At 38.1% G+C, this 23,487-nt stretch overlaps 1 protein-coding gene across 4 annotated transcripts in view; it reads right to left on the bottom strand.

Annotated features, from left to right (window-relative positions):
* Window positions 1–6,184: 6,184 nt before the first annotated feature.
* Window positions 6,185–23,487, bottom strand: part of KMT5B (lysine methyltransferase 5B) — a 30,278-nt gene continuing 12,975 nt past the window's right edge. Inside the window, exons 2-9 of one of the 4 annotated variants that reach the window (XM_030481815.2) lie at window positions 22,470–22,534; window positions 17,626–17,726; window positions 16,137–16,246; window positions 14,060–14,226; window positions 13,408–13,427; window positions 13,099–13,235; window positions 10,310–10,506; window positions 6,679–8,983 (exon numbers count right to left, since the gene is read on the bottom strand). In XM_030481815.2, coding sequence (XP_030337675.1) covers window positions 7,515–8,983; window positions 10,310–10,506; window positions 13,099–13,235; window positions 13,408–13,427; window positions 14,060–14,226; window positions 16,137–16,228 — 2,082 coding nt within the window. In that variant the 5' untranslated portion in view covers window positions 16,229–16,246; window positions 17,626–17,726; window positions 22,470–22,534 and the 3' untranslated portion in view covers window positions 6,679–7,514. Of the gene's footprint in view, window positions 8,984–10,309; window positions 10,507–13,098; window positions 13,236–13,407; window positions 13,428–14,059; window positions 14,227–16,136; window positions 16,247–17,560; window positions 17,727–22,469; window positions 22,535–23,487 lie in introns of all 4 variants that reach the window. The other 3 variants (XM_030481814.2, XM_030481812.2, XM_030481813.2) reach the window with 3 other exon arrangements.

Below are 23,487 nucleotides of genomic sequence, written 5' to 3'. Positions count from 1 at the left end.
AAATCCGACTGTGCCGTAGAAATGCAATTAGAGCACAAAGTTCTTATCCCAAAGGGTCTTACATAAAGCATAATTCCAAAGCTATGCATCTAAGCAGTCCCTCTGCCTCCAGCAAGACGAGAGACGCATATAAAGGTCACCCAATGCACAAGGCTGAATCAACCTAGAGAGCTGGGTGGATCATTTTTCCCATTAGTGATTAACCACCACAACTGTGTGTGGGCAGGAAAAGCACATCTTGACGCTTTGACAGAGCACAGCACCACTGCATCCTGAAGGGAAGGAGGGAGCACCATCAACTGAAACTTGGGAGTGCTGAGGACAGACACACCACCACTAGAGCCAAGTTCTGTCTTTCACTTCCCTCTCCCAGACTCCTGCTGCCTCTGATATAATGGGGCAGAAGAACATCATTAGCAATGTCACCCAGTTCAGCAGCTAAGGTGGCAAAGAGGTGCCAATGTTGGTTCCCAGCAGCAGGGTCACTGCTGACTGCTTTGGTGCTGCCAGTACCACCTCACCAGAGAGATGATACTGCACTGCAACTGCACAGGGGTGAAGGTCTCCCTGTGGCCGAGGCAGCGGTCCTTAAGGTGATGCTTAGCACCAACCATCCGCAGCAGTGCGAGGACAAACGTCAGCACCTACTGGGAGGATGGTTCAGTGTTCTTGCTCACTGCTAGCTCTGCAGCCCTAGAACAAGCTGTTGGGTGTTTTTCCCCAGTCACCAGACACTTCTCTGGTAGATATGCCACTCTTAGGGCGGCAGCTGCACAGGACAGAAGTGTCATATTGGAAAAGGCCTTAAAAAAAAAGAAAGCTGAATATGGAGTAAAACAGTAAACTCCCAGATGGAAGAAGTAAGCAGGGAGCAGGAGGACTGTGTGACCCAAATATTTCCCAGCAGGGAAGTATTCCATTTTATTGGATGCCTGATGCCATTGACACGGCGCCCATGTGCTCTGCCTGACAGAGCTGCGAGAAGGGGTATGCAGATATGAACTAATTACTGATTAGCCTAATAACACTATCCATAATATTTGATTACAACACTTTTACCATCAGCGTAATTACTGCCCAGCCTAACAGACAAGCATCACGTAAGCAGGTATGAGACAGCCATCATCAGCTCACCCCTTACCTAACCTCTGTGCTTTCACTAGCTGACAGCACTCACTTTCCCTTCTTCCCTACCAAGCACTCCTCATAGCTCTTCCCTCTTGGGGTTTCCCCCTCTTCAAGCCTCTGAAAGTCTTGAATGCCCTCCTGACACACCTTGTATGAGCAAAGCTGTAACGACTAAGATCAAAAAAGCTCCATCTATCCCATCATGCAGTCTCTGACAGGGACCAATGACCTAAGATTGGCACATCCTTTTGAAGAGTAATACTGTCACTGTTCCCCACAACTGACTGAAGTTCGATGGTGTAAACTTCCTCCCTGTTAACTACTACGCTTACAAACACTATCATCAGTGTTTCATCGGTGTAATTGCAACCTTAGAATTTGTGTATTACAAATCTAGGAGATAATAATGTTTCATTTTTTCTACAAAGAATAAGACTTTAGGGTTTGGGTTTTGTTTTTTTAAACTGAAAGATGAGATGCTACATTTCGGTCTTCCTTGAAACTTTAAAAAAAATCTTCAGGACACTTTTAATCTCTCAATTCCTTAACCTTTCCTTAATCTTTCTCCCATTTATTGCTAGCTATTTTTCTTCTATCTTGAGTTCACACTTGATGCTATTTGTATCTTCCAAAATAACTGAAACACACATATGGTGTGTTCACCCGGAATTACATTTGTCATCCTGTGCTGTAAATTAAAAGTAGATACACTGACAGCTTTGGGCTTTTCACTCAAAATCTAATGAACCTGAAAAGATGTTTATTTTATTACACAGTATATTCCCCAAGCTGGAATCCTTCCCCATTAGTCACTTACTTCAGAGAGCTGAATCATCTCTGCTACTCAGTGCCAGCCTCAGAATTCAGTTACTCTCTGCAGAAGAGGACTTACTCCAGGCTTGAACCTTATGCAACGCAGCGTGGATTTTTGGTGGGGTTGAAACTATTTTTCCACTTGATTTCACAACACTCAATTTCAATATACAATTTAACAAGGCAACTGAGAGAGGACAGGAAAAGATAAATAAATATTTTGCCTCAACACACATCTCCCCTACCCTCCAAGAGAAGCATAGAAAATTACTTCTTTCAATTCAAAATGGTTTAAAATGAAAGCCAGCAAGCAGAAAATGCATGAAACATCTACAGATCTTTTAACAACTCAAGATTTTAAAAACCTCATGTGTTATTCAGCTATCAACAGATACACAACTATGAAAAATAAAGAGAATACATTGGATTTTCAGCAGTGACTGACATGACCTCAGAACCTACATTCAGTCCCCTATTTAAATGGGATAAGTAGTGTAGCTTCTGGATTTCACTGTAGGTGTAAACCAGCTGGACTTTACATGACTTTTCTGTGCCATGCCAAGAAAGCAGCTGTCAGAAGCATTCAAGTCACATAAGAGACTAAACCAGGTTCTTAAAAGTTAACTGTAAACCCTTACTGCTAATACTGAAGGCATCAGCACAGGGCTTTTCCTTTCTCAGAATGTGCACTTCCTGAGGTCACACCTAAGGTTGGATCTCAAACCTTACTGTTACTTCTGGAGTGTTGTTTGCTGAAGCATCAACAGTTTGGCATCACGGGGAGGTAATCCCCCCTGGGCCATTGCCTACTGTGACTGGATGGGCCATGGCTAATCTTCGGCTTTAAAACATTCTGGGCAGGCCTTGCACTTGGCCTACATCAGAGGACAATCTCTGGATCTGAAAGACCATCCTTCTGTCTCAGCATTCAGTATTATCCAAGAAATTTCAGCAACCGTGACCATGAATTACCCATCAGTCCTGTCCTGATGCTGCATACACATTGTTTATGCAAATATGAATAGAGTCATGTCCTATCCAACACATTTCTGTGATTGTCACTCTCTACCTTAGATCTACCAGTTTGCAACCAATCCTATTGTAAAATGTTGCAGCCAAACTTAGTAATTGGAGCAGAAAAGACTATAAATCTAATTACAGAATAGAATTGACTTCTGCTGAACATCATAAAGCAACAGTGGAAAAACCTATGGTTTGCTGAACCCATTGACAGCTCCACACTTGACTGAAACTCACTACCAAAATAGCGAATCTTTGCTTGTTAAGCTAAAAAATTCCTGAGCAACACTATTTAACTGGTCCCATACCTGTACCTACAACAAGGAGTCCTCTAACACCACCACCTAAGCTACTGTTTCTGTGGCAGGAACTGTTGTGCTCAAATTTAATACAAGGATAAAACTGAGTAAAATTATAGTTAAATCGAATGCCTGGGAAGAAGCAATGGATTTCCCTTGCCTGTGGGGAAGAGAAGTAACACTGAAGCCAACCATGTGTACCTTGCAATAATAAAAACATTTAATGGAGTTAGTGTAAGTAAGGTATGTGAACCAATGCATGACTACCACATAAGATCCCTTGGAGGGAAAGGTCACACTGCCCTATGCAAAGCAGACAAACACATTGAGTAATCATTTTTTCTGTCTCCCTGGGATCGACATAAATAGTATCCAACAGGATTGAACTGCCTGTAATTAATTTTGCAGAGATTTTACTATACAGTAAATCTGTGCAAGCTTTTACTTGAGCAGAGTGCTTAGGAGTGCTCCCTCTCCCATATGCCCATTGCATTTTAATTTTCTAAAAGAACACTCACAATTCCATAATGCTGTTTTGTGAAGAAACAGTATTTGATTTTCTTTTATGAAGAATCAACACCTTTGCCCCTACCACATTAACTCACCACAATCAAAGATGCAAGTCAGACAACAGTTACATCTGTTACCCAAATACTCAAAAGCTCATGCTAAACCCATCCTCAGCTATATGGCAGCTTGATATGCACAGCCAGAGCCAGGAGGCTCACAAACCCACAGCCAGCCTGCCATTTCCATGGTGGTTGTAATGTTTCTTTTCAGCCTCACAACCCATTACACCAACACAAAACTAGCCAACAAAGCCCATCTGTAGTAAGCTTCCTCCAGTTCTTCAACCACTAAAAGATGTGCTGTGGTCACCCTAACCTACCCAGCTGCAGCATCTTTTCTCAACAGTATCTTGGGAAATGAGAGGCACAAAGGCTAGATGGGATCGCAGTTAACATCACTGTTAACTTCACAGTGCTTTGTGATCCGGGCTGGAAGAGACATCCCCAGGTTGTCAGGTTCTCATACACGTGATGAAAATGTTTATCTTCCATTACTACTAAGGTTAGGGAAGCATCATGATCTGCCAATTCACGTATAAATGATGAAACCCCCCCCCATTTTCTGCGGCAAGGACAGAATAGACTGGGGTTGAGCAACCCCTGCCTACCTGATCAACGTGGGGAAGCACATATTTTCAAGGCGTATGTAACACCAAAAATCTGTGTAGCAGGACATAGACATGGACATGTCTACCTTGGAAACTACTAAAAGCTTTTGTTACAAATTTTCCAAGGCAAGGCAGCTGTTCAAACAAGAGCAATCGAGAGTTCCTGATGCCCAAAGAGCTACATGTACTTATTTCCACATAGGAGAAAAAGAAAAGCAGCTCTTAAGGGGTTGGCTGAACCATGACTTAGTAGGAACGTCTACTCCAGGAAAACAGCTTCTACCTCTAAGAGCAGGATTATCTTGCAAATCCTTCACCAGTTCATGATCTGCTTTCACTGCTTGATGCTAGTTTAGCAAACCCTAAACTTGCTCTTGAGCATAATGGTCAGTAAATACCAACAATGGCTGGCAATGTTTACTTGCTCCATCAACCCTCTTTTCCTCCGATGCCCAGCTTGAATTACATTTCTGCAAACCAATCACCCCACTAGAACCACCAAGACTGCCAGAAGACCATGCAGCATGAATCTGCACACAGGAGCAGCAGGAAGACAGAAGAGCTGCAAGAAAAACTGACTATGGAGCAAAGAAGGGGAACTGGTATCCCAGAGCATGCCACAGTAACAATCCATTAGGTGGTGAACAGAAAGCACGCAGGTATTCTGTTCAGCTCTGCACATCTTTTGCTGACACAGCCACGTACTTGCCAGGAACATCACCCCGTGAAAATGTGAGTGAATTAGTGAGGGAAGAGCTCTATTACTGTTATTTGCCATCAAGTGTTTGCTGGTAAACTTCCTACTACAAAGCAAGTCCTCAGTAACAGCTATCTTCCCTGTGACCCAACCTTTAATCACCCATTTTTATATGATACAGTACAATTAAAAATCCCCCAGGACAATCCACCATAGCTGACTCAGTACTCAAAAATGTCAGCATACTTACCAAAGCTTTTGTGCTCTCTCTTCTGAGAACCAAGTAGAATGCCCAGGTCTGATGGGTTTATTACATACAGGCCTACCCTACCCACTCTGTGCATGAGATGCAACCTTTATCAGTCTGGACATTGTAAAAACAAAGTTCCAAGAATTATGTTTACTTCTAGACTTAATTCTCTGCTAAGAAAACGGAAGGGAAGTGAGATGAAGGCAGATTCCACCATCTGATTTGCAGTCTAACAAATCACTGAAATGCATTTCAAAGGAACTTCTTTGTTTCTGCCAGGGTCAGAGAGATGGGCCAAACCATCATGATCAGCAGACATGCAAACTCACCCACCCATTTCCACTAACGGTTTCACAACTGGGTAATACAGAGGTCATGTAACTTCAGCTCTTGCTCTTCTGGGCAGAGAGGGTTGGACTTGACATGAAAATACTACGCAGCTAACAGTGGATTCAAGTAATCCAACAGCACATGATTTATGATGCAATTTCTGTTTCTATACCCCTAGATATAAAAACTCCAAACCTTAATCCATGGTTGAGTAACAAACACAAATACCACAGACCGAAGTTCCGTATAGTTATGTGAACTATGACATTTTAGACCTGTTTCAAAGAAATGTCTTAGAAATGCACTGGCTGATACATACAAACACGTCCATTGTGCCCAGAAGTTTCCTAACATTCTTTTATTAAAAACAAAAGAGCCAAAGATTGCCCTGATGCTCTTCATTATTATAAAGCAGACTCTGAAGTATTAAGTGAACTACGTATGAGCAAAGAACTCCAACTCATGCAGAGTTTAAAACTAGGTTTACAGTTTCCTATTTTATTGGCATGGATGTATTTCTAAACTTAAAAACCCTTCTGGCAAGTTATCTCAATTTCTTATGACAAAATTTCTCACAACACACAAATATTTACAACATATACATATTTTTTCAGTCTTTTACAACTGGTTCTTAAAAGACAAACAATTTATAGGTTACCACAGAACAAAAGCTGTGACTTAGTTGTTTTTAATTTCATAAAACTATCATAAGTTAAAGTGAATAGATTTTCTTTAAATTCCTTGTAGCATTTTACAAGTGCAACAGAAAAATATGAAGAACCAATTTAGGATAGCTGCAGTTCATTGGATAAATGTTGCCCATTGTAATCACATTATTTCACAGCAAATTCTTGAAAAAATAAGCACCAATCATTCTTGCAAAGAACAATTTTATCTAAAAGTATTGAAAAGTGTTAAATACAAGGTGTTTAATTTACATAACAAGCAATAAATACACCATATCCAAACTTTTATTCTGCATACTGCTACCCTCGTACATATAATGTACTAAAAAGTCAGCAAATTGTCAACATCTTTTTTTTTTCCTTTTTTCACTTTTTTTCCCCCTTTTTTTTGTTTTTCCTTTTTTTTTTTTTTTTTTTTTTTTAAAGAAATCAATTTGACTTCCAACCAACGGTTTGCTACTATAACAAAGGCCACAAACAGTACGTCTGGGACAGCATACAGTGTTAAAACTGACAAACTCCAAGGGGGGAAAAAAAACATCTAGCAAATAAAACGAAAAGCTGTAGATAACTGCTGGTGATATAAACATATACTAGAAAACCTTAATATGCTGCTACTATGATTTTTTAAACTGTTTAGTCAAATATTGTAAGAGCAAAATAATGCTCTTACTGATCAAAAATAATTACGTAGCCACACTGTATTCTCATTGTCCTGCATGGAAAGATTTGATGCAATTTCTTAACTTTGCTTGAGCCTTTATTTTACAACAGAGCATTACCTCTAACTCAGAATTGCACATAAGAAGGCTATTAAAAAGTACAATAAAAATCTGCACAAATCAGACTTAAGAAGAGTCAGTATGCTGTACACTTTCTACAATATTACGTTGATAGGTGAATAAACAATAGAGAAGTGCTGCCACTAAGTTTTTCAGAAAGTTCTTCAGTTGAGGAGTAATCAAATGGAATTTTTGTTGTGGGGGTGTTTTTTTTTTTTTTGTCTTTTTTTTTGTTGTTGTGGTTTTTTGTTTTGGGATTTTTGTTTGCCTTTTTTTAATTTTTATTCTTTTTTTATAAAAAGGACATCCAGGTCAGTTTAAGACCTATAAGCTTATGCATTGAGCCTTAAAGACTGATCCTCTCTCCTCCTGGAAGAAATATCAATATCTATTGAATCCTTGCCAACAATAAGCCTTAATCTCTTCGCTGGAGGAAGAGGAATAAAGTCATCAAATTCATCATCATAGTCATCTTCCTCTTCATCATCCTCTTCTGATGAAGATTCATCTGCTGTTTCCTCTTCATAGTGACCATAATCATCTACTTCCATTCTTGACTCCAAAAGGGAGAGAGTTTCACTACAACACACACCATTTTCATGAAGGTCCTCAGGGTACGTCCCTATATTTTCTTCCTCTCGTTTTAGCTGTATTTTTAATTTTGTTGAACTATTGCCTGATCCTGAGTTAAACCCATTATTTAGCTTTGCTACATATAAATTATTATCTTTTTCATGGTCTTTACTTAATTTGATGCTTATTTTTGAAGAATTCATTCCATCATTTTCTTGATCATTTGCCTTGCTGCTGCTATCGTGGCGTCTACGAAGAGTAAGTTTAGGGATCCCAGAGCTATTTTCAAGGATAAGTTGTGCATCATACCTCGTGATTCGTCTTTTCTTTTTACTTTTTGCAGTTCTAAAGCTGTCTTTTGCTTTAAAATTGTCAGATGTTACAACAGAGCAGCCACCAGACCCAGGGACACAGTCTTTGTAGCCTACAGGTGTGTCCACCACATTATTCCTCTCTCCGAGTTCTGAATGAGAACTAATCAAATCCGGTACTTCATCTTTCACAGGTATATTGTGCATAGTATCAGTTTCTTCTATTTTTGCAGATGGTTTCACAAGTTTTCCTTGTCGAGATTTCTTTTTTGTCATGCCTGCATCATTTTTCTGGCACCTAATCTCCCCTTTATGTGACGGTCCATGAGCCATGTCATTTTCATTTAGCACACGAGACTGCTGCTCTAAAACGTCCGACTGCGTTCCGGTCAAGTTATTCTTATAGCTATCCAACATATTTGGTTCAAGCTTTAGGTCAGAGGTCTCCTTCAAATTCATCCTCGTTCTCACCGACCTCCTTGTTATGTATGTGCAGGGTGGTATATCACCATGCTCATGAGCACCTTTCACAGAATTCAGTTTATGTTCTCTTGCTGCATGCCTTGTTAAGCAGCCACTAGAGACTGCAACTTTGACTGGTCCCTCCAATTCTTTATCCTTTTTAATGGGCAAGTTTTTGTACAAAACTACTTTAGGCTCTTTGAGAACTAAATTTCCCATTTCGAGCTTTCTAGAAGCATTCTTTTGCTCTGGCCTTTTGCACTGATTTCTCAACTTTATCTTTGAAAGTAAAGGCTTTGCAGGCTTTTTCAGTCTCTTTGGTACCCTGGAATTATTTATATGAGTTAGTTTAGATGAGGTAGAATTTGATGATGCTGGAATTCTTGATATAGACTGTCTCGTTAATGTTCTATTTTTGCTGTTCTTTTTGACGCCAATTGAAGATTTTCTGTTAGCTGCAAAAGAAAAGAAGTTTTGTTATGACATTGCTTTATCCTGAGTTTCCCGCTCCCAAATACTGTATTTATTTATTTTAAACACTTCATCAAAATCTGTACAGTACACAGTTAGGAGGGAGACTGCTTAACTTGTAACTCAGACATGAAAGGAACTGGCAAACAAGTCAAAAGTTCCAAGAGAAGATCTACGTTCTAGGTACACTTCCCTCACTGCCCCCAATATACCAAGTTTTGTTTTTACTGAATTTCTTCTTCTACCAATTTTTTTAAAAACAATCCATCCCACATTATCTGCATTTTTACCAAGTATTATTCCAGCAAAATCTGAGGATCAGCATGCTCCAGCGTTAACCCGAGATTTTTTCCTACAGGAGGAGGAAAAAAACCCCAAAACCTTAACCACTGTAATGGTTTCCGTTTCAAGTATCCAGTTGTCTGTCACCTACTGTGGTAAGCAAGGGAGTTTTGTCTGCCCAAGCAAAGCTGTAACTCTAAAGCTCTGTAATTAGAGATCATAAGAGGGTTTGAGGGACCAGGGCGGGAGGAGGGAGTGTTGTTGTTTTTTGTTTTGGGTTGGTTTGGGGTTTTTTTTAGTATCACAGAAGCAAACAGGAGCCACATAGAATCATATTTCATGTGGCTCCACAGTTGTTTGCTAGTTAAATCAAAGTTATTTATATTTTACCTGTATCAAGGGTGGTGGGAGTGGGGAAGGGGGGAAAGTAAATAAAGGATACTCACTACTCCATGAAGAGAAGTCTCTCAGGAGTATCACAAACAAAAACCCTTCCAATCTCTTCTGAGATTACTGAGTACTTTCACTTTCACTTCACAATAGGTACCTGAACTATCAGTCCTGGATTTGTAGAGGAAATAGCTACCCAATTTAAAGGATCTCTAAAGGAAACTATACGTTTAATAAGCTCTACTAAGAGGATTTATTTAAAAACTTTTCCTACAGAATGTAGGTAACTCAAGCTATATAAGTTCTTTCCTAAACCATACTACTACATGTCAGTTTACTACATTTCAAAATACATACATTATTGGTAGAACTTTAACTGACATATTTAGAAATATGACAATATTTGCTTTTGATATAAATAAAAAACAAGAACATACCTCCTATTGTTCTTGAAATACTTAAGGAGAACCACGAATTTGCTATTTAAATTGCCTTCAGATTCCTGAATAAATCATGGTTCTAAAGACCAGCATCTGAGATTCGTCTCAGAACTAAGAGAGGAATTCCATCAAGGTCAAAGTTTTAAATGTTTTTATGAAATTTTTGATCATGTATTCCAAGGTTTTCCCCTTACTTACTTGCATTAGCTTTTTCCTGAGTGGTGTCTGCATCAGTGTTAGAGCTGACAGACTGGCTGTCTGAATTTTTGCTGCTGTCACCCAACTTTTTAAGTCTGTTCAATCGTTTATCTGTTTCTCTCAGTCCATATTTACTATTAATCACAGGAGTAGGTGCTGGCAATCCTACTCTTGATTTAAAAGCACCAGTTCCACGTCTACAAAGAAAAAGAGGACACAAGGTATTAATAACCTTAATATAAGCTTAGAACTTTGTTTCATATACAATAGTTTGAATCCCAAGTATATTTGCACAAAAAATACCAATAACCACTGAATACTGAATTTATTAGCATTTTGTAGGCTGTTTTATTAAGATACTGATATACTTTAGTAATATGTACAGAAAGACCTTTAATTTATTTCTGGCAAGAAAAATTGCAAAAGTAGGTTTCCCTTGCTTTGTGCCTAAGTATTGTTTCATAGCCAAATTACGCAGATGAAAATGAAACACGGTAGTTCAAAATGCTACTTGAATTAGCTAACAACTTCAATTTTTCCTAATTACATAAGGCTAGTAAAAAAAAAAGTCAGCTTCAGTTACAATGCTTGTCACTGCATCAGCAAGAGCTGGAAAGTACAGAAAATAGAATAATATTATCACATACGTCTGTGTTCCTTCTTAACTGAAAGACTCCAGTATGTATTTACAATGAAAATGAAATGGCTGAGCAAACCTAGAACTTTTTTTTAAGTAATCACATAATAGGATTAAGATTAAGAATTCCTGTACTTGCACTTCAACCACTACTACTAGGAATCCCTTGATACTCTTTAATAATCCGGTATGCTTGCACTTTGCAGAATTACTGAAGACAATTTCAGTTTGGATTCCAGTGTGTTGTACTGGAAGAAAATCTATCAAACTTAACCAAAAGTGCATCAAAAACATCAGACAGGATCTCAAGCTCCACAAGGTTAATTATTATGCTGACAACACTTGTTCTCACGTTAACTAGTATTTGTTTGATATGGAACATTCAGTGTTATTTCGGATTCTGCAAATTACAGGCAGCTTAAGATACTAAACTGAACTTAGCATAAGCAACAGCAACTTCAGAAAATAATGGTGCTATAAACAACCACAACTGTCTTCTGACACATTGTCTTTGGTGCCCAGTTGTCTCAGCCAGCATCAACAGCAGGCTCGCATAAAAAGAGTACATGTACACATGTAAAGATATGCAAATTTTCTTGGTGATGACTTATGGAGGCTTGAAAACGGGGGGGGGGGGGGTGGCGGGAATAAAAAATGTACAGTGCCAACCTTCCTGTAGCTCCCAAACATACCCTACAGATTCTTAGAAGTCAGGCATTTTAGCATTACAAATTAACATCCTTTACAGCATAGTCGAAATTGAGTCACTTCAAGATGGTTTTTTTGGTGGTGTACAAAGTGACAGTTGCCTCATCAGTGTTGGTAAGAACTCATTTTTCCTTGCTCAACTCCCCTAAATTCAAGTCTTTCATTTCTGATTGCTGTACCACAGCCTTGTGACTGAAAAGCAGATTCCTAAAGTTAGAATTACTCAGATGCTAGCTTTAAAATACAACATTTTCATGTACTCAAAATACAAAAATGACAAGTTAGTGAAACTGTTTGGACATAAAATGTTGTTGGTTTTTTTTTCCCTGAAAGTATGTCCATATTACATTAAAATCAACAGAATTTGAGCAAAAAGAAACATACCACTCCAAGTAACAAGAAAAGAACAATCATGGTGCCCAACAGCTCCCAGGACTGAAGCACATTTTTGCTAGCAGCTCTCTAGATAAAGTCTGAGACTGTACCCTTCACTTCAAATGATCTACCAACATCATACAAGCCTGGAGGTCCACACCAGAAAGTTTTCCCTTTTCTTGAATTGCAAGAATAATGCAGTAAAAATGAAGGTAGGATTGTTAGACTATTTATACATATGTGCACTAAGCTATTTCTCAAGATGATTACTATTTTTTCCCCTTTTTTTTTTTCTCTCTACAGTTAGGTCTAACATAACTGTAGAGAGAATTGCTTGAGGTTCTGTGTAGTTCTTCTTGGAACTAAGAGAAGCTCTCACAAATCATGTTGAGCCTCCATGCTCACAGTAAGCAGAAGTTTCAACATGGCAAAAACCAACCATGAAATTCTTTCAACTGATTTTGTTAAGAAATTAGGCTGGGACAGAACAGGTTAAAAACAAACGTAACAACAACTTTGCTGCTATTGTGTGATGGGCAGATATAGGCAAGTACTGACCAAACCAGTAGATCTTTATGAATACACAACCCCCCAGGTTCTAATAGCACAACATGAAAACTACTTTGCTCATTCCCAGCAGAAAAGAACTTCAGGTCAACACAGAAAACGCTAATGAAATTTGGTTTTTCTAGTGGGGGAAAAAAAAAAAAAGGAGCAAAAGTTAAGGGTCAGTTGCTAATGATCTCATAGAAGCTACAACTGTTTTCTTTCCAATTCTACGTTATTCACCACAAATATTTTTAACAATCTACACTTTTTTTTTTGTTGTTATTCTCATTTTGGGCTATCTCCAGAAGAAAGAATCAAAAGAAAAACAGAATGCAGGAGTTCTAAGAAATGTGACCATTCAGTAACAACATTAAAAAAAAAAAGCCAAGTCATTAAAAGAAGTAGCAAAGAACAATTATAATGTGTCAAAAAAATCTGAGTACTCATAACCAAGGACTTTCGTAAAATATGTCATGAATAAGCTCAATTCCATTTGAAACTTGTTTACATCAGTGCATACCTTTCACAGGTGTAGCATTCGCAGTATTCGTTATTTTCTCCAAAAAACCCATCTCCATAGTAACAAGAGATTTCTTCTCCAGGTTCAATATCTCTTAGAGCTTTCACACATGCTGTATCCCTGCCCGTCGAGACAAACTGGGGAAGGAGATAACAGGGGGGGAAGAAAAAAAAAAGAAAAAGTTTATCATTATGGTTGAACAGTATCTGAATAAGAAACAGAACCCGGTGAAACAGTTGGGGGGGGGCAGGGGTAAGGAAGGTGCAGTGACAAAGAGAAAAAATGTGGGGTGATTAATTTCTTGCTTACCTTACAGTTAGGTCTGCAATCTGAAAAAGGTCCAAAAGATAAAGTCAATTAACTGTTGATAAGACCTGAAACATGAATAGTTGTAGATATCTAAAGTAAGGATTCACTCTGACTTTAATAACTATAGAATCTCAACTACATACTGGGAGTTACATTAGTATTGCACAGAGCTATACATAAAAAGATTTGGTTTCTGAGCTCTTTCCTGTGCTATCACAAATGTTCAGTTTCCTTCCTCTTTAAGATAATAGGATTTACCTTAAATCCTACCTGCTTTTCCTTCGGCATACAAACACAACAGAATCAATTAAGCTTCCGCGCAAAAGGTTAAAGACATAAGTTCGCCTAAGATATATGCTACTGTTGACTGACTTCACAAAGAATTCAAGGTAACCCACAATGTGCTCTACTAATTCAGCTGGCAGTTCCAAAGTCTCTGTGAAGGAAGAAGGCATCACTTCCTAGAGCCTTCTCTGAGTTTCCCATAGCTTTGGTTTGGCAAAATCCCAACAGGATTTTGTCCTACAGTAAACCCAGTATGCCAGATTCAGACCTTTTCTCTAAGGTCTTGTGTTATTCAGCTCACCTATAACAACACTTCTAAGCAGAAATGCTTATGTCCTTTAACATGCTTCCTATACTTATTACTCACCATGATTGATAAATGCCGCAGGACCAAGCCACAGCTGTGCACAGTTTTTCCGTGTTGAATACATGACACTGAAGTCGTTTTCCCCATGTCTCAACAGCATGTTTTCTTCCATTTCTGATAGTTCAGCAATACAGCCCACAAGTAATTCTATTTTATCATTTCGTTTCCTTTAGTGTAAAAAGAGTAGCAGAAGTAAGAATGCATATGCCAAAATTGCAAAGTAATTTCACAAGAAGAAAAGTTGTCAATAACAGGAAGGGTTTTGTAAACCATTTCTCAACCCCTATAAACCTCATGCTTTAATTCAGTTAGAGGCAGGATATTAGGCTAAACAGACTTATCTGAAATTAAATACATGTTTTTATGCTGCTATACAGAATCAATTACATCAATTCTGACAGACATTACCACCATTGTATCCACGATTTCCTGAGACTGTAAGCAAGAAATTGCAAGAGTTGATTACTTCAGCTTCTACAGTTGTTTAAACCAAAAGCAAGATTTTTCATTTGTGCACACTCCCTCCCCATCAGCACTTAAGACACTTCCTCCAGCTGCTCTTGTTTGCATTTCCTACACTTCTTCCACTGGCCAGGAAAACATAGCATAGCAAAGATGCTTAGATCTCCACAGCTTCTTAAAAAAAGGCCCAGTACTGACTCAAAAAAAAGAGGCCCGAATTCATGCAAGATATCTCCCTCTTTCATGAGTGGTTCTACAGCATCAAGCTGGTCCTTGAAACAGACCACTGGGGGATGGAGGGAGGGACACAACACCAACAAAAGCATGATGCCTTCATGTGTGGACAGCCAATCTGCCATCATAAACGTAGCAGATCAGAGGCACTGAATACTCAACCTAGGAAGAAGCAAACAATTTCCATTACCTTGCAAGGGCATTGTTTCTACTGCTCTTTAGAGTGGCCATTCCAAATTTTGGCCAGATTACTCTGACAGAGATTAATATGGAGATACTAAACACACATGAAGGACACAAACTAGAAGCTAAGTCTTTTAAGTGCAAAATTCTCCTGTGTGAGACAGCTGAGAACTCTCAGTAGTTTTGAGTCTCAGAAGTTTTCCAGGTATTGGCAAGGTTAAGAAGCAGCTCTCCTGTCTTGTGCACTCTCAGGCCACTCAAGATTTAGAGCATGTAAAGTTAATTCATTTTTAGCAGACCTAAATACAGAGCTTCCAGCCCAAAGAATCAGCCATGGGGAGAATTCACACTGAACAAAACACCCAGACCCCAAAATACTGATTATGTTGTGGTTGTGGTACTTCCAGCTACAGTCATGAAGAGCTAGAAACTGGCCTCAACGTTCTTAAAGCTTACTCTCCCACATGTAGAGGCTGTAGCCGCACAGTAACAGCATGCTTACTTGGTATGCTGCCAGCATAATGTCTAGCCAATCCTAGCCTGCATATAATAGCATATCATCATCTCAAGTGTGCTGTTATGAGTATGTACTGCCACAAAGCAAACCAAATATAAATTATGGGAGGGAGGAGAGGGTGAAGGAAGTGGAAAGTTTATTTTAAAATAATCTGCATTACCCCAGGATCTGCTGGTGCTGCCACAGACATGCTTATAATGGAACTCAGATGTGTCAAAATGAGATGGGGACATACACTCGGGTTCCGACTTTGTGTTTCCAGAAGAGATTTATCTTGCACAATCAAAACATGTAAACACCACCCCTCGGTTTCACAAAGGTGAAAAACTAATTTCCCCTACACTTATTTGTTGTATAACAAATATGACATAATGCGAGTCTTGACATGGCTGTGTTTCTCACAGGAGGCAAACAACTCAATTATCTGACTGAAAACAAGATAAAAACCCCCTTGTATACTGAAAACTGTACGGTTATGTCCAAATATACAAATGAATGTCTTACAGAAGCATGTATTGTGTGTTAAGTACTGAGCAAAAACAGACACCAAATTTAATTTCTAAGTAAAAAAACAAAACTTTATATTTCATTAGTTGCTGTTTTAATTCTACATCATACTTTTCAATTTCTCTCAAAATAAATTGACAGAAATAGAATGCAACAGTAAACCGTATTTCTTACCATTCTTTTGTTGCAACAATTTTGGCTCCATTTTGCTCAGAAGAATACCGATTACAAGGCAGTATCTCAAACCCACTATCGGTAGCAAACATTCGTAAATAAATAAATACCTGCAACAGAAGAAAACATGTACTTTTCTGTTACAAGCAAAACAAAGACACATAGAAAAATGAAAGTCAGTGAACTGCACAAAAAACCCCCACAAAAATAGATATTGCAATGGGATGTTCTTTGCTGAAGTGCATTTCTGATTATAAATTTTAGCTATACATATTATGTTAATCTTATTTTTTCAGATTGACTTGCAGGAATTCTCACATGGATAACATGACTATCCAAAGAATAAAAAAAAAAAAAATTAAAGATGCCCCAAATGACACAAAATCATCCCAACCAATGAGAATGGGTAATTTCTTCTTAAAGTTACTGCGTAGCTGCATTCAAGCATTCTTCTTTTTTGATCTTTAAGAACCACTGGGACCTAACAATCTACAGGATCCAATTTTATTCTTTCCAGTTCTGAAAAACGTATTACTTCCCATGACAAATCTAAATTCTGAATACAGGGATTGCTGGATAAATTCTTTTTAGTTAAAGTTGTATTACTCAAAAATAAATTTGGGAAAGCAGAATTTGCTGCCTAATTTTTTCTACACTATTAGATTTGATGCACTTTTAAGTAAGCAAAATTCCTTTTGGTTGTATCGGAAAACAATGCTCTTATTCCTGAAGAAGTTGGGGTTTTTTAAGTAAAAAAAACAAAAAAAAAACAAACCAAAAAAAAAAAACCTATGAAATCCTCACAACTTTGAGAATCAACAACCAATATATACTATACACAAAATGGATTTGGGGCATGGGAAGTGAAGGAAGAACAACACTCCCCCATAAAGCCCCTACAGACAAAACATCTGAGGCATTTTGAGGTTAAAAGGCTTCTCCATTTTCCTTTACCTTTGTCATAAAATTTGATTTATGATAGTTATAAGTAAAAAAAACCCAACCAACCAACCAAGCCAGCAAGGCACAAAACAAACAGAAAAGGGGGCAAAAATACAACTTCCAAAGAATGAAAGGTCCTAGAAACTCTTGTCTCCCAGAAGTAGGTTTTCTCTCTTCCACATATGACTTATGTCAACAGCAAAAGAGGCAAATGTGTTTTAAATATGTTTTCCTTTCTACATGCTTATTGTAAGCACTAGTCAAGGTAACTTAAAAAAAAAAAAAATCAGAAAAAAAAAGGGGGGGGTCAGGGAGCTTGCTGGGTTTTAAAAAACAAAGTAAGTTTCTGTTAAAAAGCAATCAAACAAATAACATATAACAGACCAGTGGATTACTTCACTATTGGTACATTCCTAGAAATTTTTACATTTTCTTAGCCTTTCAACCATCTGAAAAAGCACATTAATTACAAATACACCTACATGTTCCTTGAACAACCTTTCCTGCATTTTGTTCTTGTTAAGAAAATAGTGCCGGGCCCAGTCACCTGACGTCAAGGACTTGAAGGCTTTTTCTAAGTGCTCATCTTTCTTAAAACGTTCAATCACCTCTTTTAGTTCTTCTTGCCTTCCTTTAATAGGTCGAAATCTGAAATAAAGAATAAAGCTATTCCAGTCCACTGACATTCATTCTCAATTCCTCCTCACAGTTACTTGCAACACAGAGTTCTTTTGCTAGCCATAAAAATATTTAACTCCTAAGCATAAAGAAACTGACCATTACATACTCAAATCACAGGCCCGCGTTTCCTGAGGCAATGGGAGAGGTAAGGTAAAGCCAAGCATACAACTTGGGATGTTAAAACCCTCTGTTCTGCTGAGAAGCACAATTTATTTACAAAACAAATATCTGGTAAGATTAACCTGCACAAAATAATATTTCACTGCTTTCAATGCCTATTATATGGAACAAAGCAGCTAAAGAAATAGTACAATGGAAGTGTTGCTGTCCTTCCTAATAAATTTACTATCATTAAAAATGCATATGCAAAAATAATCAGCAAATAAACTTGGCGCTTTAAGTTTCCTAGTTAACAGTGTATCAAAGGATCTATGCACAGTTCTGGCTTCTGCAGCTGGGTTGGGTGTATGTGATTTTAAATTTAAGCCCTCTACAACCTCACATGCTACAATATATTTTTTTTTAATAAGCAACAATTAGACAGTTCAACTGAAAGATTAAAAAAATCTCAAAACAAAAAAAATATGGAACTATCTTGAAGAGTGATTTCATATCAACTTTTGCCCAACCCAAAGCCTTATTATATTGACAAATCCACTTTATGGGTTTATGTGGAATGCAAACATAACATTTGCCTTCATATAGAACACCTCTTAATGACTACACAAGTATTGATAAATAATAACACACAGTATAGATACTACATCTATGGAAGACTGAAATTCCAGAAGTCAGTGCTATCATAAGATTTTTCCCCCCAAAATATTTGCTACAGGAAAAAGGTAGCTGAAAAGCATGGGTAGATACATAAACTCCTGCACATTAGCAGAAAATTCTGCCTTCTTCCTAAAGTTTGAGATTTAAGAAAAAATATCCTTCACATCTTCAACAGGAAAAAACTGGTTAGAGAAAAAACCTATATGGCTGCAAGAAGCAGGATCTCCATTTTTGAGCTGAAAAACCATCAAGAGAAAGCAGAACTTAATTGGAAATTATGTCAAAGCTCTATAAATTGCCTTTGCTGAGCACATACCCATACAGACTCTGCTCTGGGGTAGAGGTGGGTTGCGTGTTCTTCTGACACACCCCAGGGGACTCTTCAAAAAGATAAAAATTTTCTAGGGTCATGAGAAAAAGTTTTCTGCCACTCCTTTTACAACTCATGTCTTTTGCTTACACAGCATATGACAAAAGTGTTACACAAGCTACCAGCTTTTGATTAAATCCATAAGACTGAGTCCCATTACTTTTTGCTTGAAGTGTTTCACCGTGCTGATTTTATTTCCTCTTACTTACCAAATGAAGTCTGTATTTGATGACCAAAGTAAACAAGGGGAAATAAATTCTTTAAGTTAGTGGAAAGAAGCCTCATCAACTCCCTCACTGATACCCTGTATTTCAAATTACCATTCACTTGGCTTATCCTCATCTCAGAATGCTGACTGCTGCAAGTAACTTATTTTCAGATGACCAAGTAAGAATTTGCTGCTTCTATGTAACTTCTATGAAGGAAACAACGCAGCTTAAGTGTTGCACATCCTAATTCTATTTCACTTTGTAAAATAGTAAAGAGTTTAATCAGAACTAACTAATAATGATGCTGATTCAATTTCCGTCATTAGAAGTAAAATGTGGTATTTATGCTCCTGATACAATAAAGATCTCTTAATAGCAGTATCACTTCCAGCAGCAGTGTATTTTATCACTGTTCCATGCTACTGCTTTTACACATCTCTGCATTCTCCACCTGAAAAGCTTCCTTGTAGTACAATGACTAAGCAAACTTTTTGAATATGGCAAAAATTATCAGCATAAACCTGTGAACTTTCAGAGAAGAAGATACAGTAAGTAGTTCTGGGTGGGATAACATCTAACAATATAGCAAGAGCCCGTCAAGAAATAGATGCCCACATAGCACTGTAGTTATGTACTGCGCAACTAAGTTTCAAATCAAGTTCTTTACTAAAGAGTGTACTTATCCCAACTCCCAAAAGCCAGCTGTCTTAACAAGTTGCTGAGACCTCATCATGGAAAAAAACTCCCTTCAGACTACAGATGACACGATCATTACTGGTTTTGTTCTGTAGCACAGCAAAGTCTCCCTTGACTTCCTAGTCAAATACAAAATGATGATCTCCCAGTTCTCCCTAAACCAGAAAGATTTCTCCCAGATTTGACAGTCATACTCACAGAGCTTCCTCAGACATTAAAAGAATTTAAATGATATAGCCTGAATTGAACCTGACTAGTTTCAGAATAAGATTTGCTCTCATTTTCAGTTTCAATCAGAAACAGTTTTCCCAACAAGGACCCAACTGTATTTACATCATGAGAAGTACAAAGTACACCAATATGCACAAACAAGACAGGTTAACATTTTGTTTACACCTTTATCTACAAACATTAAAGGACAAAACCCCACAGAATTTACAGCTAAAATTTGTCTTCGGCTATGTCTGTTCTTGCTTGGTTAAATGAATGGTCGCCCTTTCCCTTACATTTTATATATTGAAATGCACTACTTTTTTTAGCTAAGTGACCTCCAGGAAAAAACACAGGTAGAAAACCAATCACATCCAAAATGGCATTAGCACCTGAGACAAGCAATGTATGTGCTGATAGACATAATCATTCTTGTTTATCATCAAGAAGCTTGGTCTACGCTAGCTAAAGAATTCCAACTCAACCACCAGCAGATAAAGAAAGCAAAAATAAAAAGCAGAGCAGATGCTAAGTTTAAACAGCCACCCTCAAGACCTACAGAAAAAGAATCAACACTCTATATTTTCTAGCATTTAGAAGCCCATCTTATAGCCCCAAAGTGATGCTCAGGTTTCAGGTCTTTCACAACGTACCATTCTCAGAGGCTGACTAGATGACTACCTGACTAGCTACCTTTAGTGGTGCAGAACCTGGCCCCAACCCTTTAAAAGTCACAAACCTCCATGGATCACATTCAGCTGGTGTTTCTATGGCCTCTTGTCTCAGGCATTCCACACTGGTGGTGGAATTCCTTTAAATGCCTAGCAGAAACTCATGTAACATCATTCCTGAGAAGCAGAATAGTTAGTTTATGCCCAAGTCTTGAAAGGGCCAAAAAGAAGGGTGGAAACAAGAAGGGGGTGAAGACTGTAAAACCCCAAACATCAGAAAGTCAGATGAACGCCACATTTGAAACTTGAAACAAGAACTGGTTTGGGGGGCTTTTTGGGGTGTAGGGTTTGGTTTTTTCTTGTTGGTTTTTTTTTTTTTTTCCTCCAAAGAACATGACCCCTGGCACCCAAGGGTTCAAGAATTAGTATCAAGGACCTCCTCCAGCACCTCTGCCAAAACCCTCTGTCGATATTTTTTACATGGTGACTAGACAGAGATAATGATAAAAGATAAACAGAAATTTAAACAAGCAAGAAGTGTCCACAAGTAAATGGAAAGATGCCAGGAACTAATTTCATGAAGCATTACATTTCAAGGATTCTCAAATCCAGGAAACAGAATGACACTTTGAACAGTGAGCCTGAGTTAGTGAGCTGTTCACAGCTCGACAGCACATATAAACTGCACTGAGAGCATATAAAGCTTATGAGCTAACCCAGAATACTGTAACCCAGACTCCTCATGAAAGCTTCAGTACTTTCACAGGTGTATCTCCACATATACTTTAAGATGTACCTCCTGATTTGAGATGCCGAAGAAGCCAACATGCCAAGAAAGCCTAGAAGTAGTGTTCCTTGAGAATTTGTGGGTCTACTGATAAACACTTCACTTCTCTCAGGAGTATCATGAAATAGCAGTTTATTCATTAGTCCTTCCCAGCACTGTCTACCAAAAAGCCAATTGGTTTTGAGAAATACTACTACTTTGGTGTTAAAGGGCTTCCTCAATTACACGCATTAAAAAAAAAAATAATTAAAAAAATAAAAAAATAAAACCCCTATGTATCTGCTGGAAGAATCTACAGAACTGTTTATGTGCACCACCTTGAAGAAAGCCTGAGAATACCCCACAGCTAAATTTATACGAATAGACTAAGCAAAAGAAGCTGGCTTTTAAGTATCAGTAAAATACAAGACTAGTTCTAAAAAGAGAAATAGACACACAGAAAGAACACAAGAAAACCACCAAAACAAACCAGCCAACCCAGTCTCTAAACAGAGAGTCAATTAAAATCAGAACTGTTTATCCAGACTTCTGGTTTGCTCCTGTGAACAAATTCTTTATTAGAATCCCTCATGGAAACTGAATCAGACACTCTGGTGTTTGAATCTGCTTACAGGCAGAGACTCATCGAGCCACCCTACAAACAGCTTCAGGGATCAGGTCTCACAGAACATGGAATCTACCGCAAAACAGTCTGTTTTTAAAAGTAAGCTAAGAATGAAAAACTCTGCTATCACAGTATCTTTAAAGAAATAATAATACACCTTCTTCCTGACAAGCTGCAGAATAGAAACTTTTCGCACTTCCCTAGGAAATATTTATTTTTCCCGAGTCAACAAGATCCAAAAAAGCAACTGCTATTGCAATTTCAAAATCAGCTAGATGATGATCTTATCCCAGTTAAGGGCAAACTGAGGTGGTCTCAATAAGGAAGACGTAGGAAAGCGGCTCAGGGAAGCAAAGCTCTCTCTCTCTCTCTCTCGTTTCTCTTACCTCGGGAATACTTAAAGACTCTTGAAACTCCAAGGTATAAAGCCAAAGGTCAGTGAGATGCTTGCCTATAAAGGAAGTTAAAGGAGAGTTTCTGGTAAGTTCAGAAGCACAGTACCTTGCTCAGTCTCAGCCACTGAGAGCAGTGAGTTTGAATAAAAAGAATAAATTGATCCTGCAAGAGTTCTACTATGGAACTCCACATACTGTATTGGTGGGTCATAAGAGTTATACTTCTAAACCTATTTTTCAACTTCTGACTAGGGAACATCAAGAAGAGTGAATTTATCAAAACATAGCATCCCATTAGTCTCTTAGCAGGCACTTTGTCTGGATGATATTTTTATGTAAGGGGCTATAGAAAGACAGCAAGTTACTGTTCATCTAATATCAGAGATTCAGCACAAAAGCTAAAACTGCAAGGCTGTTCAGCATCCAAACCAGCAAAACAACAGTTAAAAATCATCTACTTATAGTACGTAGAAACCATCTATTTAGTTAACATACATTTTGGCTTCCCCCCCACCCAACCGGGCAGTAGCAGTATGAGTATTTTCATTAAAAGCTAGTTACATAAAAATCAATTGTTCTGTGTTTAATATCCAGTGTTGGGATCTGTAAAAACTCCTCATTCTTTAAAGGCCAAAGTTGAAACTAGCATTTTTAATGACAAAAGTAATCCACGTTACTTAAATTTCTTGAACTGAAACTTCACACGCACCAGTGTGGTCAAAACTCCAATACTGCCTAGAACAGGATTCTAACAATCACATAATTTCACTGTCCTTGATATGGCTAGCAAATAAATGCTGTCTTTAAATAAATATGGGGGATACAAAAAAATCCCACACACCCCACTCCTGTTCTGATACTCCGCATGGTAAATTTAATTTAGCAGTTACCATGACTACTGGATGCAAGTGACTCCATCTTTTGAAGACAGAACACTTTTTATAGAAGTTAAAGGTGCAACTAGAAAAAATGTGTAAGAGTAAGGTGGTGGGTGTTGGTTTGGGGGGGT

The sequence above is a fragment of the Strigops habroptila genome, chromosome 4 (genome assembly GCF_004027225.2).
Source record: "Strigops habroptila isolate Jane chromosome 4, bStrHab1.2.pri, whole genome shotgun sequence".
Taxonomy (NCBI): Eukaryota; Metazoa; Chordata; class Aves; order Psittaciformes; family Psittacidae; genus Strigops; species Strigops habroptila.
Note: the sequence above shows the minus strand (reverse complement) of the source record. Positions and strands in the feature narration are given on the sequence as shown.